This window comes from Micromys minutus (genome assembly GCF_963924665.1).
Source record: "Micromys minutus genome assembly, chromosome: 1".
NCBI lineage: Eukaryota > Metazoa > Chordata > Mammalia > Rodentia > Muridae > Micromys > Micromys minutus.
The window spans coordinates 229150006-229166315 of NC_137969.1; the positions used below are offsets into that span (position 1 = coordinate 229150006).

The window sequence follows — 16310 nt, forward strand, 5'->3', positions numbered from 1 at the left end:
CCGTCTAAGTGGTACAACTGCAGCCTAACCTCATGCTTAACACCTCTGGCTTCTCTTTCCCTTGTTTTATTCTCCAAAGTCAGAAATTAGAAGGTTCAGGACTGGGGAGTGGATCATGCTACACCCCACCTCTCCCCACTTCACCCTATAGACTAACCACCTTCCTAGCACCCAGACCCCTATAGGAACAGCCTCTGGTTGTAGCAGCCCACTAGGTGCATGACTATAGTAAACTCAGGACAGTCCTGGTTTGGGTCTACTGAGCTGGAGGCCCAGTGTCCTGAGATGTCTCCAGAGATGCCCCACATGGTGTACAAATGGCAGTGTCCCCAGATCCGTCAGTTGGCTCAGCAAGTGTTGAGTGCTTTGGAACTAGAGCAACAGAAGGCACCCTTTAACATAGTAGGTCCCAGCTGAAGGTACAGGTGTGTGTTCAACTGTTGACTGATGCGTAGGTTGCTCGCTAGGGTGCAACTCACTGCCCTTCCAGCAGCTTCTCTAGGCCTGTAGCAGTCATCAGTCTGAGGCCCAAGCAGGTGGTGAACAGAAAGAGGAGCTGCTGCCCCCATATTCTTTCCTCGAAGTCCACTGATGAGAGGGGCCAGCCCAGCTGGTAGACAAGAACTAGGCCAGCGGTTTCGTCCACTTACCCACCTCTTACCCCATTAGCCTGCTCCACTGGATAGTACTGAAAAAGGGGTGGGACTTGAGTTTGCTGATGCCACCACCTCCAGCACCTAGGCGCCGCTGGGGGTCGAACTGTAGCAGCTGTGGGGAGAGATCCGATCGGTACTCTGCAACCCTTCCCCATTCCGGAGGGTGACACCTATCACCAAAATCCCTAGGGTGCTCTTTCCTTGCTAACCCAGTAAGCTCCTTCCCCCATGACTTTGGTGGTAGCTAGCACAGGCATTTATGGGCATTTATGCTTTCCAACACTTGAGTTAATGTGCACAGGTAGTTTCTTTCGTCCCCTACCGATAAACCAGTGAGCCACCGTTGGGCAAGAACCTCACCTCAGTCAGCAGAGAGGCTGCTGGGCGGCTGAGCCACTCAGGCAGCTGGAGTTGGGTGTGGGCCTGGAATCCTGAAGGGTGGCTCTGGGACAGTGCCTGGAGAGGTGGGGGACACAAGGAAAGGCCACTTTAGGGATGCTTACACCCTAGTGGCAGCCCAGACATGCACACACAGGCACAGGACACAGTCCAAGAGGAAGATCTTGGTAGTTGCTCATTGCTAGGATCTATTAATGACTCATACTGAGCTAAACCCCAGACACTAAAGAAGTTGGCTCAGGAAGAGGAACTAGGGTTAGCATTAGGGTCGGAGCCTGCAGCTTTTTAGAACCGTTGTCTTTATAGAGTAGACACTATCGGGAGCAGCACTAGACTTTTTTCCTAAGTCTCTACAAGCTACATATGCAATGGCAGGCCTGCCACACAGCCATTGAGGCCAAGGCAGGATGTGAGGGCAAGCAGAGCAAGCTAAGGGTGCACTGCAGGAAGAGGGCGGGAGAACCATGTGGGGCTTGGGGTGTCAGCCTGAGTTAGGACCAACAAAGGCACATTAGGTCTGACCTTTAGGTCACTCACACTGTAGCCTTCTGGTGCTAAACCATTTTCCTGCTCAAATGTAGTTCCCTCTCTTGCTTCCCAGCCTGACTGGTCCCACATGTCATTCTGGGCTCATCTGAGTGTGTAGCCTGGTCAAGTGGGTGGTGTATGTACTGAACCCAGCTGGCCGAGCAGCAAGCTCTGGGGATCTGCTGTCTCGCCCCAGACCCTGTGCGTTACAGATGTGCGTCATCACACTTGACCTTTACACGGTTGCTGGGGACCAGACTCATTTCATGCTTGAACAGCAGGCACTTTACCCAACGGAGCCACGTCCCCAGCCTGCAAGTGGGCTTGGCTGACCCACTGACTTGTACGGAAGAGCCTTCTCCCATCTCAAATCGAAGTCTAGGGATTACATAGCCTTGAAGGGGGGACTGGATAGTAGGGAAGAGATTTAGATTATAATCCAGAAGCCTTCAGGGAAAAGGTTGCTGTTTCTCCAAACCTCAGGTCAGGCATGCTCTTCCATAAATCTCTGGCTATGCCAACAAGAAGCCAACAAGTCTCCTTAGCTACAGGTCATCATGCAGTATGATCATTGCCGGTGGTCTGATGGGTGGAAGGACGTGTAGCCCAGTAGCCAGGCAGGGAGAACCAGGCAGCCTCTGTTTTGACTCCAGCTGGCTCAGCCTAAACCCAATGAACCCCAGCAGAGCTCTAGACCCTCCCTGCTCAGCCACTCACCATTCCTGTGAGCAGTTCATACAGAAGTGACCCATAGCTCCACCAGTCACAAGCTTCGGTCAGCTCAGAAATCCCTCCAACCTCTGAGAACAAGAACACATACATCCCCACCTCACATAAAACGGTCCTTTCTCTTGTAGCACCCACTGCCCATCTTCTGTTTTTAACCCATACAAAGGTAACCAAGATTTAGAAACATCCCCCAACTTCCTTCTTGCCTGGAGCACTGTACAGACAGTCCACGGCTTCCTGGCTGCACTGGGGCTCCACTTCTGACCACTGGCCAAAATATGTGAGTTGGATGTGACCTTGTCCAGTGTGCAGAGAGGAACGGAGGGACAAAGGTTGAAAGTAGCGTCAGCTGGATTCTCCAGGCAGCCCCAACACAATCATGTCAGGGGCCAAAGGTCATCCCAAGTGGAGTCTCCCTCAGGGTGTGACCCCTTATTGCCCAGGGCCCAGGGGTGTTCCTAAAGCTGTTTGCCCACCTCTGTGTCTTTAAAGGAACAGATGAAGGAAAGGGAGAGGGGGGGAAAAGCATGGCGCTTTATAATCTTGGGGGTTCTGTTGATTCTTGGCTCCCACGTGAGGAATCGGGTTGGAGCAGGGAGGCTGGGGCTCTTACCTGCCTGGTCCAGGAGTAGGTTCTGGGGGTTGAGGTCCCGGCACAGCACCCCCTGTTCATGCAGTGCCTCCAGCGCCAGCAGCATCTCGGCTGCCCACTGCTTCACCTGTCCCTCCCTCAGGCTCCAGGCAGCTCTTCCGCTCCCTAGGCTGGTCCTGTTTGCTGATGGGGTGCTCTGACCCCTGCCTCGGCCATAGGCCCCTAGCACCCGGTCAGCCCCTTCTCGTACCCAGTGGAGCCTCTGAGTGGGTGCTGGGTTCGAACTCTGGCCAGCTCGCCTGACTTGACTGTGCAAGTGGCCACCCGGGGCCTCTGTGAGATCTGAAGAGCAGACGGTACTGGTCCTGGATGAAGGTTTACCATCAGCCTCTTTCTGAAGCTGGAGGGCTTGGGCTAGGCTCTGGGAAGTCCATGGAGGCTCCATTGGGATTCTGTCCTGCCTCGAGGTATGGCCTGGTGGGTGCTTTGCTGGAGTCATGAGGCTGAGTTGGACTTTGGACTTCTCCTGGGCAGAGCCAGACTTGAGCCCAGAGTACTGAAAGTGGGCCTGGGAGAGTAGATGTGACCAAAGGGTGCCTCCTGGGCCAAAGGGAGTGAGAGTGTAGGGAGGAAGAAGAGCACGCACACTAGGCCCAGGCCTGATCCTCCCTTCCCCCCATTTCATCACACCCCCTCTGCCTCCTCAGCGGCGATCTGATCACCCTGCTCTGCCCCACCTCCTGGGAGCTCAACTCCACAGCCTTCATACCGGATCAAGCTCCGGCGTTCCTGTTACGCTTCCTCTTTCGTTTTAGGGAGAGTGGCATAGCAGACGTTAGAGGCCACGCATGGATTGACAGCGACCACATCATGACCCAAGGATGTGCCTCACATTTTAGAATCACTAAATGTCTGCGGCGAGGCTCAGTTCCTGTCTTTACAGGTTTAGTCACCGGCCTCACCATGTGGTCGGTCAGTCAGGGATGGGCACTGACCAGAGAAGCCAAGACTAGAGGAAATGGTAACAAAGAAGACAGCTGAATAAAGTCCCCCTTCACCTGCCTAGGATGGAGACATCCTGCCCACGATTTCCCTGCCCCCTCAGCACCATACAGATCTCCACAGCAGCCTGGCCCTGCCCTCAGCCTTCTGAAACTCTGGGTTCCCTGTCTGTGCCACATATGTAAAACAAGCCATATTCCTCCTCAGAGAGCAGAGTTGGGGAGAACAGTAATACCTCAAAGCTCTGAGGAACTGATGGGCCCTCGAAGGTCCCCTCACCTTGCACATGCTCCAGGTGCAGGAAGATGGAGTCCTCGCTCACGAAGTATCGCAACAATTTTGTCATGTAGGGGACGCCATGTGGAATGATAGTCAGCCTCTCCCGGCTTACCGTGTGACACCTGGGAAGGCTCTGGGGAGGGGACAGGGTATGTAAATGACCTGATATTCCCATATTCCCATGCTCTGGGTTCAGGATAGTAGGCTATGAATGGGGAGACAGGCTGAGTAGCATCTGTTTTCACCAGGTCTAGCCCTGAAATCCCTTGGAATCCACGTCCAAGGAAGAAATACTGTACATGCATTGTCAGTCTTGGAGCCTTGGGCAATGCTCAGAGGAACAGGCAGATTTTGGCTTGGAGGAAGCATGGACATCATATGCACATTCTGGGGGTGGGGGGTGGCTAAGCAGGGATCTCAAGAGCTCTGAGAAAGTTCCAAGAGGAACACAACATGGCAGCAGCTGGGCAGCACCTGCCTTCACGACGAAGGTTCCTCCAGTTGTTGGGTCCTGGACCACCTGCACCTGCCAAAGTCCAGGAGACACTGGTCAAGGTATGTGTTAGTCCCTGGGCTCTCCAGGCTCTGAGGCCAACATCCATCCTGGTTTAGTAATCTACCCCTACTATACCCAAACATCCAGGTTCTGGAGCTTTTTTTCTCCAGCATCTGGGGCTCCTACCTTCAGGGGAGCTTTCTCAACCATCTAGCCTCCTGTCTCCCCTGGTTGTGAGCTCAACAAGGGCAGGAACCATCCCATCCAGCTTAGAATTCCCATAATGCAAGGATAAAGATCGACTCTTCACTATGACGGCAAGTGGTCTAAGTACCCTCTGTTGGGTTTGCTGTAACCCTCATGAGAACATCTCTCCCACTACCTGCCTACACCAGGCAGGCCCTGTGTGGCCTGAGGTGGACAGCCAAGATCAACACTGTAGGCTTTGGCCAGAGGCCATCGTCCCAGCAGGGATTGAAGGTGGCATGGCTGAAGCATCTCGGAGGTAGTCAATTCTTCTGAGCTTTGCTTATAACTGAAGCTAGGCTAGGTGAGGTGGTACACCCCTTTAATCCCAGCAGCGATGGAGAAGAGGCAGAGACAGGCAGATCTCTGTGAGCTTAAGGTCAGCCAAGGTTACATGGTGAGCCATTTTCTCAAAACTGAACAAAACAAAACAAACAGAAAAACAAAACAAAACCCCCAAACATGAGGAACCTGAGGCTTCTGAGAATGTGCTTGCAGATCGGGAGGGCTGACTGCAGAAGGCTCTGCACGCTTTCTCTTCTTTGCTACATTTCTTTTTAAATAAAGTGAGTGTGGTTGTGCACACCAGCCACCTGGGGAGCCGTCCTCTGATAGGAGCCCTCTCCTTCTCAGAGTGCCTTTGGAAAGTGGGGAGCTGAGTTCACACTAGACAGTGGTGAAAACTGTAGCCTAGCAATGGAGTAAGAGAAAGAGTCCTATATTATGTTTAATGGTGCCGAGCCTCATACACACTAGGCTAGAGCTCTGTTACTGATTTATAGTCCCTAGCTCAGGGCCCCAGTTTTAAAACTTGGGCAAATAAACTGACTTTCTTAACCACCACTTTCTTAATCTGCAAAGAGGAATTATAAATGTCCACCTTGCTATATCACTGGTTTGTTAGGACACAAATAAAAAAGTCTTCAATGAAAGCCATGACACTATCACACAGTGGCCAAGTCATGCACCTTCTCTGAATCTTGTGCTCGTTTCTGGTATGTGTGTGTGTGTGTGTGTGTGTGTGTGTATACACAACATATGTGTGTATGCAGTGTATATATATACAGTGTGTGTACACAGTTTATGTGTGTATGCACAGTGTGTGTATACAGTGTGTGCGTATACACAGTGTGTATATATACTGTGTGTGTGTGTGTGTGTATGAGGCCAGACTTGATGATGCTGGATGTCTTCTTCCTTAGCAGTTCTCCATCTTTTTGAGGCAGAGTCTCTTACTGAGCTTGGAGCTCACCTTTTCACCTAGGTTGTCTGGCTAACAAGCTCCAGAGATCTGCCTGTTTACCCTTCAATATTGGGGTTATAGCCATGTACCCCACTATGTCCAGCTTTGTATGTGGTTTCTGGGAATCAAACTCAGTCCTCATGTTTGATTGGGAAGTACTTTGCCAACTGAGCTGTTTCCCTAAGTTGCCTGACAATGGGGATCACAGCAATTCATTCTTCGTAACATCATTGTGCTTGTTGGTAAAAGCAGAGAATCCAAGTGTAAATCCTCCTCAGCCCTGGTAATTATCAACGCCCCGTTGTAGAAGAAACAGACAGTGTTCACTGTGTGCTAAGGGATTTAAATGGCTTATTTCATTGCATTCTCCCTACCAGCTTTATTGGTGAAATTGAGGTTCTGAGACATGTGATCACTCACTTTCAAGCCTACTGCTAAAAAGTGGTAGCATCAGAATTTGACTACAGACAGGCTGACCCAAGAATGGGGTAAGTGCCTGCCAGGCTGGGCCTTATTTTCTCCATTATCAGTAAAGTGAAAGCAGGGGGCTAGGCTCGCCCTGCCCCTCCTTCCTATACCAGGACACCAAACCAGAGCAGCAGTACCCCTTTTGACCACAAGAGGTCTCCCTCTAACGGCTAGAGCCAAGGCTGCCCTTGGCTCCCTGACCAAACTTGTGCAATGTTTGAAGACAGAGGCAGAAAACACTGGGGTCATTTAGGAAAAGATTCCCACAAGTATTACCACCCCCCAGATAGTTCCCCACCATCCTTTCCCGAGTGGTATTCCCCGGCACCACCTCCTTGGCCAAGTCCTCTGATTTACAGTCAGAAACTCAGACAAACATGGGAGCCAGAAACTAAAGAGGACCCATAAGTCAAAAAGCCCGTGTGTTCAAAACATATTAATACCCATTTTTTTTAAAAAAGGAATTAGACCTAAACATTAATAACAATTACTTTGAAGTTAGGTAGGGTGGTAAATTGTTTTCTTTTTTTGTTTGTTTGTTTTTTTGTGTTTTGTTTTAAACTCGACATTCTCTCAGTATATTTCTAGCAGAGGGAGCATTTTCCCACCGATACAACCAAACAAGCAAACACATCCTCTCCCTCGGATAAGTGGCCCAGGGGACAGAACAATAGCTAACACCTGTCAGGAGCTGGAGATGTCAGTAAAGTGCTTGCCCCACACACATGAAACCCCGGATTTGCATAAACCGGGAATAGTGATATACATCCCAGTACTCAGGATATGAAGGCAGGAAAATCAGGAGTTCAAGGTCAGCCTTGACTATATGACAAGTTTGAGGGCATCCTAGTTGCATGAGATCCTGTCTAAAAAGTGGGGGCAGTTATTAAAGATACAGCACTGCTAAGCACAGCTTTCTGTGTGATGGAGATGTGGTCCTGCACTGTACAATGGGGAAGTTGCATGATCTCTGTACAGTGGCACAGATCATGCAACTGGGACACAGGGCACTAGACTTTAATCCACCAATGGGATGTTAGCCTTATAATTGGGAAGATGAAAGGCAATTGTGGCCACTTTTGAGTGTGTGCATGGGTGTACATGTGCATACACACACACATACACATATACACAATCCCAAGAGGCTGGGAAAATGGCTAAGTGGGCAAGAGTGCTCAGTGTGGGAGTGTGAGACCTGGGTTCAAGTCTTCCCATGAAGAGAGCCTCACTGTTGAGCAGGGATAGGAGCTTTGCTGGGGCTTGCTGGCCACCAGCCAGCTCAGCGAGAGACCCTAAGGCAATCTAGCAGAGAGTGATGAAGTGGGGTACCCAGCATCCTGTGTGTGTCCATGGGGAGTTCTTGGGGCACTGAGATACACCATTGGTGAAAGGTGTGATATGGCCTGTTTTTTATTTTTAACATTTTATTTATTTACTTATTTTATGTGAGTACACTGTTACTGTCTTCAGACACACCAGAAGAGGGCATCATATCCTGTTACAGATGGTTGTGAGTCACCATATGGTTTCTGGGAATTGAACTCAGGACCTCTGGAAGAGCAGTCAGAGCTCTTAACCAATCTCTCTAGCCCCCAATAAGGCCTACTTTTAAAGATACACAGGAACTCTAAATCCTGGGTGGAACCTTTCTTGAAGCAGGCAAACCCCAAAGCTTTAAAGGTGTTCTTGATTTTTGTTTGTTTGTTTGTTTGTTTTTAAGACAGGGTCTCTCTATTATAAGCTCTGACCCAGAAGTTATTATGTAGACCAGGCTGGCTTCCAACTCACAGAGATCTGCGTGCTTCTGCCTCTAGAGTGTAAGAATTAAAGGTATCTACCATGCTCTGCCCAGATCAAACAGGTTCTTAAAGGCTTAGAGGGGAAGATACACTTGAGCAAAGTTGGAACAGAGAGTGGGCAAGGCCAGTGCTCCATCTGAAGTGGACAGCTCCTCCTTGGATCCCTAGAGCTACATGGGACTGTGAACCCCACCATCTCAAGATCTGATTTTTGTTTTCCAGGAGAGGCTTGAAAGGTGGACTTTCATATGAAATATACACATTTGAAAATGTTGGTAACAACAACAAGAAGCCCCCAACCTGTATTTGAGCCAAAGAAAACAAGAAGCAACTCAGGAGGCTTTTCTTCCTCTTGCCCAATTGAGACTCTCTGAGGAGGTCCAGAGACAATCACTGACAAAAGCCCACAGGTGTCCTGGCTGCCTACGTGGTCCCTCACATGCCCACTTCGCTCCTCCCTGCCACCTCCATCCCTGCCATTCCTTCTGCAGCTCTGTCAGCCCCACAGCCAAAACCTTTAAGGGGCCCAGGGTCGTCCTGAGCAAGCCCTTGGCTCCCTTCCTGGGCCGAGGGTAGCCACTAGCTGCCTAGCACAGCTGCTGCCTGCATCTGCCTGGGCAGAGCTGTGGAGTAGGACTGACGGCCCAAACACCTTTCCTAATTTGGGGAAATTTCTGTCCCTGGTTGGGACATAACCTAGAGGAGAAAAAAGACCCCAGGAAGGAGCTGGCATTTACCACTTGGGTATGAAAAGGGAGCCAGGCAACCTAAAGATCTTAATGTGTCTCTTCCCTCTGCATGGGCCTCAGGGCACTGAGGTCTAAATGCTTTGCACATGTGTATGTCTCAGGGTTGAGCAAATCAGAGTTCTCCTCTAGATTTCCTCTTGGGGGCTCCTCCTTTATATGAGCATTCTCCAAAGCTTTGAGAGTGTCCAAAGTTAAAGTACCAGGGGTGGAGCTTTCATTGAGTGTTTCCCAAACGTATTTAGTTCAGGGTGCCTCTCGTCAAACCTGGCATCTCACTCCGAGATAGGGTGTCAGTCTGTCTGTCTGTGAGAGCAGCCACGCTTAGCCAAGGTCTGTCTGTGGCCACTGTGCAGTTCTGGGGGAGGGGAGACTGCAGCAGATGGGAAGCTGGCTGGACCTTCCCTGAGCCTGGGGCCTGTTCCAGGGACCCAGGAGAAGCATCTGGAGCAAGGCCTAGAGATGGGAACTTAGCCCTCCCTGCTCCTGTCGAGTGTACTCAGAGCCATCAACCATGCATGTCCTATTATGTGCCAGGCCTTTCCCAAAAATGGTTTCATTTCTTTCTCAGGTCACCACCACTTTGGGGGGTGGGGGGGAACAATTCTCAGAGCTGTGAGGGGACTTATCCATGGTTCACTGGCCAAGCCCAGGGCACACTTCCCCGGCAGCATGCTGTCCTACTACATGACAGAGAGGCACACACTGCTCTTTTTTCTCTACGGGCTCCCAGACCCACCAAAAATGCCCAGTGCTTTAAACTACATGCTTTTGGTTTCAACCCTAGAAATTCTGATTCCACAGGTTTGGCATGGGGTCCTGACATCTGTTTAAGAAGCTCACCAGATGACCCTTAGAACTGTTTAGAGAGCCCCGGGCTAGAGGCAGAGGGCAATCTGATAGAGGCTCAACTTTTACATGACATCTTTGTCCCTCAGATTTCTCCACTTTAATAGGGCTTGGAACATCATCTCCTGAATTCTTGTCCACTCTGGAATAAGGGAAAGGGGAAAGGTGCAAGATGGTCGAAGGATGAAGGCAGGACTACCAGAAGAGAAGGGGTGGAGCTGCCAAGGCCCTGGACGATCCAAGCCATCTCAAAGAAATGCATGTCCACTGGTCAAGCTAGAGAGAGGGACCTTTTCGTGTAGGAAGTGTTCAGCTGTGTGTGTCAAGAGACTGGGGCTGCAGCCCTGACTGGCGGGCTGTAAGGAGGCGGGCTGTGAGAAATGGGCGGAGCAGCGAGTGCTGGGCAGATCCCTGGGTATAGCTCCTCCCACAGTTTCCGGTCGACCAAAACAGACTGCCTCTTCTACCTTCTCCGATTCCTCCCTAGAACCTGACAGGTTATTTTGGGAGAGAAGTGGACCCACTGGGCCTGGCACCTATCCCCTCCGATGCAGGCAGGACTATAGATGCCTTCCATCCTCTCCCTCATCTGCCACGGCTGACTGTACGCATCTGCTTCCCTTCCCACACCCCGTGCTCGCTCACCTTCTTGATGACCCCAACCACCCTGCATCCCTTCAGCTGCTCCAGAGCAGAGCTCAGTGTGCGGATGGGCCGAAGCCTCAAACTGCTGAAACCCTGCAGAGGAGAGAGACAAGGTCTCAGCTGTGGCCGTGGGTAGGGTTTCTGGATGTCAGAAGGGGCTACAGTGGGTAGGACTTGGGGTCTAGGCAGACCCAGCCTCACAGGGACAGACTGAATAAAGAAGCTGCTCTTGATTCAGAGTTTGGGGGCACACTGGTTCAAAGCACCCCAGCTAGCTTTCTGCTCAGCCCCCTACCCAGCCATATTAGGACGGCTTCTAGGGGCTTTAGAATCCTCCTTTTCCAAAGTCTTGTCTATGAGAGGCAGATGCTTTCAGGGGTGTCTGGTGGGAACATGTGCATCTTTGGCCTCAAAATGTAAACAACCTACTTTTGTGAAAGGTGAGTTCCAGGACAGTGGGCCTGGGAGGGCCGTGGTAGGGAGCACACAGTTGGCCACAGAATCTGGAGACTGGGTGCTCGTGTGAGACTGGCTTGGAGTCACACACAGACTGGGGTGGGCGTTTAAGTCAAGGATGCCAGGTGTCCTGTGAGACAGAGGGAGAAGGATGGGAGGGGAACCCTGGCTCACACTCAGACTCACATCCTCCGCTACCTACTCTTCCCTGGGGCGGGAGGGGAGTGAGGGTGGGGGGGTGCCTCTCTCCAGAGTCCTCTTTCTCGTCCTCGGGGATGCAGGGAGGCTCTCCTCACTGTGTTCGGACTGGCTCCACTGCCCAGTGTCCGCTGCAGGTGGCAGTTGAAGATCTCCTCCGCCCTCCGTAGGTACTTGGTAATTTTCAGTTTTACAGCTTCACATCTCTCCTTGTTGGGGTCAACTGTGGGGAGCCAGAGGTCACCATCTGTGATCACCAGGACCCTCTATCTCGGGCTTACTGGTGGCAGAGATACCAACTGCATTAACCATGTCTGCCTGTCACAGCTGATGCTAACTCCCAGATGGCTTTAGCGGGTCCGCCCCCCAGTTCTGTGTTTGCAAGCAGGGGCTGAGAACAGAGATGCAGGAGGAAATGGGGAACCACCAGGGCCCTCAGCCACCCGTTCTTTTCAGCTGGCACCCACCACCTCACTGGCTGTTCTCCCATCGCAGGAAGGAACAAGGTGAAGATGTTCATGTCCCTTTTCTTTAGAAGAGGAGAGAGAAGCGTCCATAGTACAACGCTTCCTCTCTCTCTGCCTCCCAGTATGAAAAAAGGCCAGGGTGGAGACCAGGTTAGACCGACAAGGAATACTTCGGACACTCCTGAAGCCTGGACATGGCAGGGTCTCCTCAACAACGGTGACACTAGTCATCATGGTCTGCCACAGGCCCTTGAGTCTCAGAGTTAGCATGGAAACGCCTCATTCTGCCCTGATCAGCCCTTCCCTCTCCCCTACTCACCTGGGCCTCCCTCCCTCTCTGTGGAACAGCGCTAGGCAGCAGACAGCACACACACCATCTTCAGCATTCACATCTAGATGTCCCTTGCTGGGCCCCTCTGATCCCGGTTCTCCTCTTTTCTCCCTTTGCCTGCCCCTCTTTGCTCTTCCTACCCAGGATTATAATTAGACATCCACCTGTCAGCCAGCCCCGCCCTCCTCCTCTGGAGTGCAGTTTCCAGAGGGACACTGCCCAGCCCAGCTCTGTGGCCAGCCAGGAACAGCGGGCCAAGAACACAGCCACGGGAGCTGAGACAGTTCCACCTTCTGATGGAGCCCTTGGTAGCCTTGAGCCCTTTAACTGCTCCATGCCTCAATCTCTTCACCTGAAAAATTAGTTGCTGCTGGTACTGGAGAGAAGGCTCATCTCTTAGGAGCACAGACTGCTCTTCTAGAGGACCTGGGTTCGATTCCCAGCAAGACTTGGCAGCTCACAACTGTCTGTAACTTCAGGTCCTGACCATCTGACACCCTTACACAGACATACAGTCAGGCAAAACACCAGGGCACATAAAATAGATAAACAAATGAATCATTTAAAAAAAAAAAAAAAGAAGATGATCAGTTCTTGCCCAGAGCCACACACACTTGTAGCCTGAGCAGTCAGGAGGCTGAGATAGAAAGATTAGCCTGGGCAACAGTTAAAGACTTATCAAATAATAATAATGACTAATAATTCTTAGATACTCGTATCTATTGATGTGAGTTCATTTAACCACGAGTTAACATGGTTAAAGCCTAATGGGGTCTGCCAGGTAGAATGTCTCCATAAATCCAAGTTCTCGTTACTCTCCTTCCTGGAGGCCTGGCAGGGTTAACACGATGCCGTGGTATGGGCAGAGACAACGGCTCCCGCAGCGGCCCGCCCCTGCCCACCTTGTGTCTGGGCACATCCCCACCCTCACCGTGCACACCACGGAGCAGCACATCCACACCATTCTGGTAGTGGTTGAAGGCAGCCTCGTAGTCCTCACTGACATCTCGCTCCAGGGCCAGGTGGATCTGTGTAGCTGCATCTACCAGGTAGTCATGTTTGGCCATGTCAGCTGTCCCTGTAGCTACCCGGTTCCGAATCTGTTCCAGGTACATGCAGGTCTGGGACCGTGCCCGTGAACAAGGTTCTGGCTCCAGGCCTAGGCCAGGTGGGCATTCACAGGCTACCAGGCTCATAGTGGCCCTGCTGCTGTGACCTACAAGAAGCAAACACATTAGGAAGCCACGTGTTTAGAGCCACAGCCCACCTGTACCCTAGCATCCTCTACTAAACACTGGAGAAACTCGATATTCACATCCAAAGGCTGCAGGGACAAGCAATGGTAAGGTCCTGTCATTGAGCTGGGCCTTGCTTTTCTTTTCTATTCAAATTCAGTTCCATAAGTATCTCCCAGTCACGTTGTATGTATGGAGCACGGAGGTCTGGGGATACCTGGGACCCACAGCTGCCTTTAAGGGGTATCCACAGACCAAAGTCTCACACTGGCTCAAAGCCTCTGGTCTCGCTCCAACCCCCACTGGCTTCTCCCCCTCCTCCCTACCTGCCTTGTGAAGTTTCATTCAGCTCAGTGGTACCTCTCCCAGAGACAAAACATTGTTACCTTTGGCCCTGAGAGGTCAGGAGTCAGTGAGTGGGGAACGCCCCCCTCACTACCCAGGTACCAAGCCGGAACGCAGAGCTCATCAAAGCCCCTTGGGAGAAGAGGTGACGGACAGATTAGATGCTAGTTCATGTGGTCAGGGTGACCGCGCCATGGAGGCTATCCCAGAAGTCCAGGGGCCAGTGAGTCCTCCCAAGGACCTGACAGTAACTCCTCCCCAAGCTACGTGTGACACCAATGGCTCATGGGATAAGAGTGGCAGCTGCCAGAGGGGAAGGGGCAAAGAGAAGTCAGCCAAGCAGCATGGCCTCTGTCCCTCAGAGCAGCACAACAGCCACCTTTGCTGTCTCGGGTACCCTGGAAAATGGCCAGGGGATAGCTTTTATCCCCGGATCTTCTCGGTTTCGGCAAGGAAGAGACACAGGATAAAGGATGCGGTGGGAAGGAAACGAACAAATCCAAGCAGCCAAAAGCTGAGAGTCTTGGCCAAGATGAGGCCAGGAGATGGGAGAAGGCGGCGTTCCTGCTCTGCCAGGCCCAGAGGGACAGGTAGCTTCGAGGCCTGTACTGGGGCATCAACGCCTAAGCGTTGCGGGTTTCGGGTCCATCTCTCGGAACCACAAGCCTAAGCTACACATGTGGATCAAGCAGCGCGTGCATGTACCCACACCCCCACCCCACCCCCGCACTTAAGGTGCATCACTACAGGGAAGGTCCAAGGAGGTCGGGTTGAGGCAGGGAGGGGAAGGCTCCTCCTCGCCTGGGAGGATGGGTGAAGAGCGGAGCAAATACAATACCTGTCCGCAGGCCCGAGCTCCGGGCCTTCCCGCCAACGCTGTCCCTGCTCTGCAAGGTTCTGTCCGTACCTCCCACCCTTCCGCAGGTGCCTGGGGGCAGGGGTGGGGCGTCTAGCCGGGTGCCTGTCAGCCATTGGTTACGGATGAGCTCATCCTCAACCCGTTAGAATAAACCTCCAATCATCACCTTCCTCGGCTTCTGACAGCCCTTAAAGCCCTAGAGTTTGCAAGGCCAGGAACTCAGGACTGGGGAGTGGGTGAGGGTCGGGGTGGGTGTGGGGGAGTGAGTGTAGGATGGAGAGAAGAGGTCTATTGTCACCCAGGGATGTGGGAGGGGCTGCCTCAGACCTCTAAGCCAATAAAACTTACTACAGCACTTCCAAGAGTCTGCTCATTCGCTACTTGGGTTTTCCTCTGTTGGACTTGTACTCTGCCCCAGGGCCTACTATAGGAATGCCTCTATAGCTTCACAGATCAATCTGCCCAAGTCTTCCTGGGCTCTAAAGTCAGGTGAGTGGTTCAGAGTTGAGCAGCACTGAATCCCAGCCTGGAGTCAGAAAGACATTCCCAAGAAAGCCACAGATGACCTGACCCCCTTATTTGTCAGAAGCCACGCTGCACTTCGCTGTGTTTTTGTCTCTTTGATTGTTTTCCACAGGGGTCTCCTCTGGCTCTTCTTCCTCCTCCACACCCCCTCTCACCCAGAGCTGCTGCCTTCTCTGGGGATCAAACTCAGGTCACCTGGCTCAAATGACAGCACTTTATGCACTGAGCCACCTCACCAGCCCCAGATTTCACTCTTTATTAATAAAATGTGATGGTTTGTATATGCTCAGCCCAGGGAGTGGTACTATTAGGAATGTGGCCCTGTTGGAGTAGGTGTGTCACTGTGGGCTTTAAGACCCTCATTCTAGCTGCCTGGGAGCCAGTATTCTGCTAGCAGCCCTCAGATGAAGATGTGAAACTCTCAGCTCCTCCTGTACCATGCCTGCCTGGATGCCACCATGTTTCCGCCTTAATGATACTGGACTGAACCTCTGAACCTGTAAGCCAGCCCCAATTAAATATTGCCTTGGTCATGGTCTGTTCACAGCAGTAAAACCCTAACTAAGACATGAAATAAAACAACTTTTAAAAATGAGTATTTGGGGCTGAAGAGATGGCTCAGTGGTTAAGAGCACTGACTGCTCTTCCAGAGGTCCCGAGTTCAATTCCCAGCAACCACGTGGTGGCTCTCAACCATTTGTAATGGGATCTGATGCCCTCTTCTGGTGTGAAGACAGCTACAGTGTACTCACAAATAAAATAAATCTTAAAAAAATAAAAGTGAATTATTTATTTTTATTTTATGTACATTGGTGTTTTGCTTGCAAATATGTCTATGTGAGGTTTGGATTCCTTGAAACTGGACTGTCCTGAATTACTTAGTGAGTGCAGGGAATTGAACCCTGATCCTTTGGACAAGCAGCAAGGGCTCCCAACCATAAAGCCATCTCATTAACCCTAATAAAACATCTTAAATCCAACACTCTGTAACTAAAATAAAGCATAACCCACAGAAAGGGGGAAATAGTTGGAAATTATGTATTTGATAAGGGTGTGGAATTCATAACATATAAAAAAATTCTTACATTTTGTCTTAGTCACTGTTCTGTTGTTGTGAAGAGACACCGTGACCATGGCAACTCTTTTGAAAGAAAACACTTAACTGGGGGCTGGCTCACAGTTTCAGAAGCTCAGTCCATTATCATTATGGTGAGGTG

At 51.3% G+C, this 16310-nt stretch overlaps 1 protein-coding gene across 6 annotated transcripts; it reads right to left on the reverse strand.

Annotated features, from left to right (window-relative positions):
- Nucleotides 1-174: 174 nt before the first annotated feature.
- On the reverse strand, nt 175-13325 carry RPS6KL1 (ribosomal protein S6 kinase like 1; the record flags this gene model as incomplete). 6 transcript variants are annotated; one of them, XM_080918635.1, is made up of 10 exons in its annotated part: nt 175-768; nt 1017-1112; nt 2301-2383; nt 2519-2611; nt 2926-3504; nt 4186-4318; nt 4664-4711; nt 10678-10770; nt 11430-11554; nt 13091-13325. In XM_080918635.1, the coding sequence occupies 10 exons, from the start codon at nt 13323-13325 to the stop codon at nt 658-660; spliced, it is 1596 nt and encodes a 531-aa protein (XP_080774761.1). In that variant the 3' UTR covers nt 175-657. The 6 variants fall into 6 exon arrangements, with proteins under 6 accessions (XP_080774761.1, XP_080774758.1, XP_080774759.1 ...); XM_080918632.1 differs by having other exon boundaries at nt 2519-2608; nt 13061-13325; XM_080918633.1 differs by having other exon boundaries at nt 13061-13325.
- Between the last annotated feature and the right edge of the window lie 2985 nt (nt 13326-16310).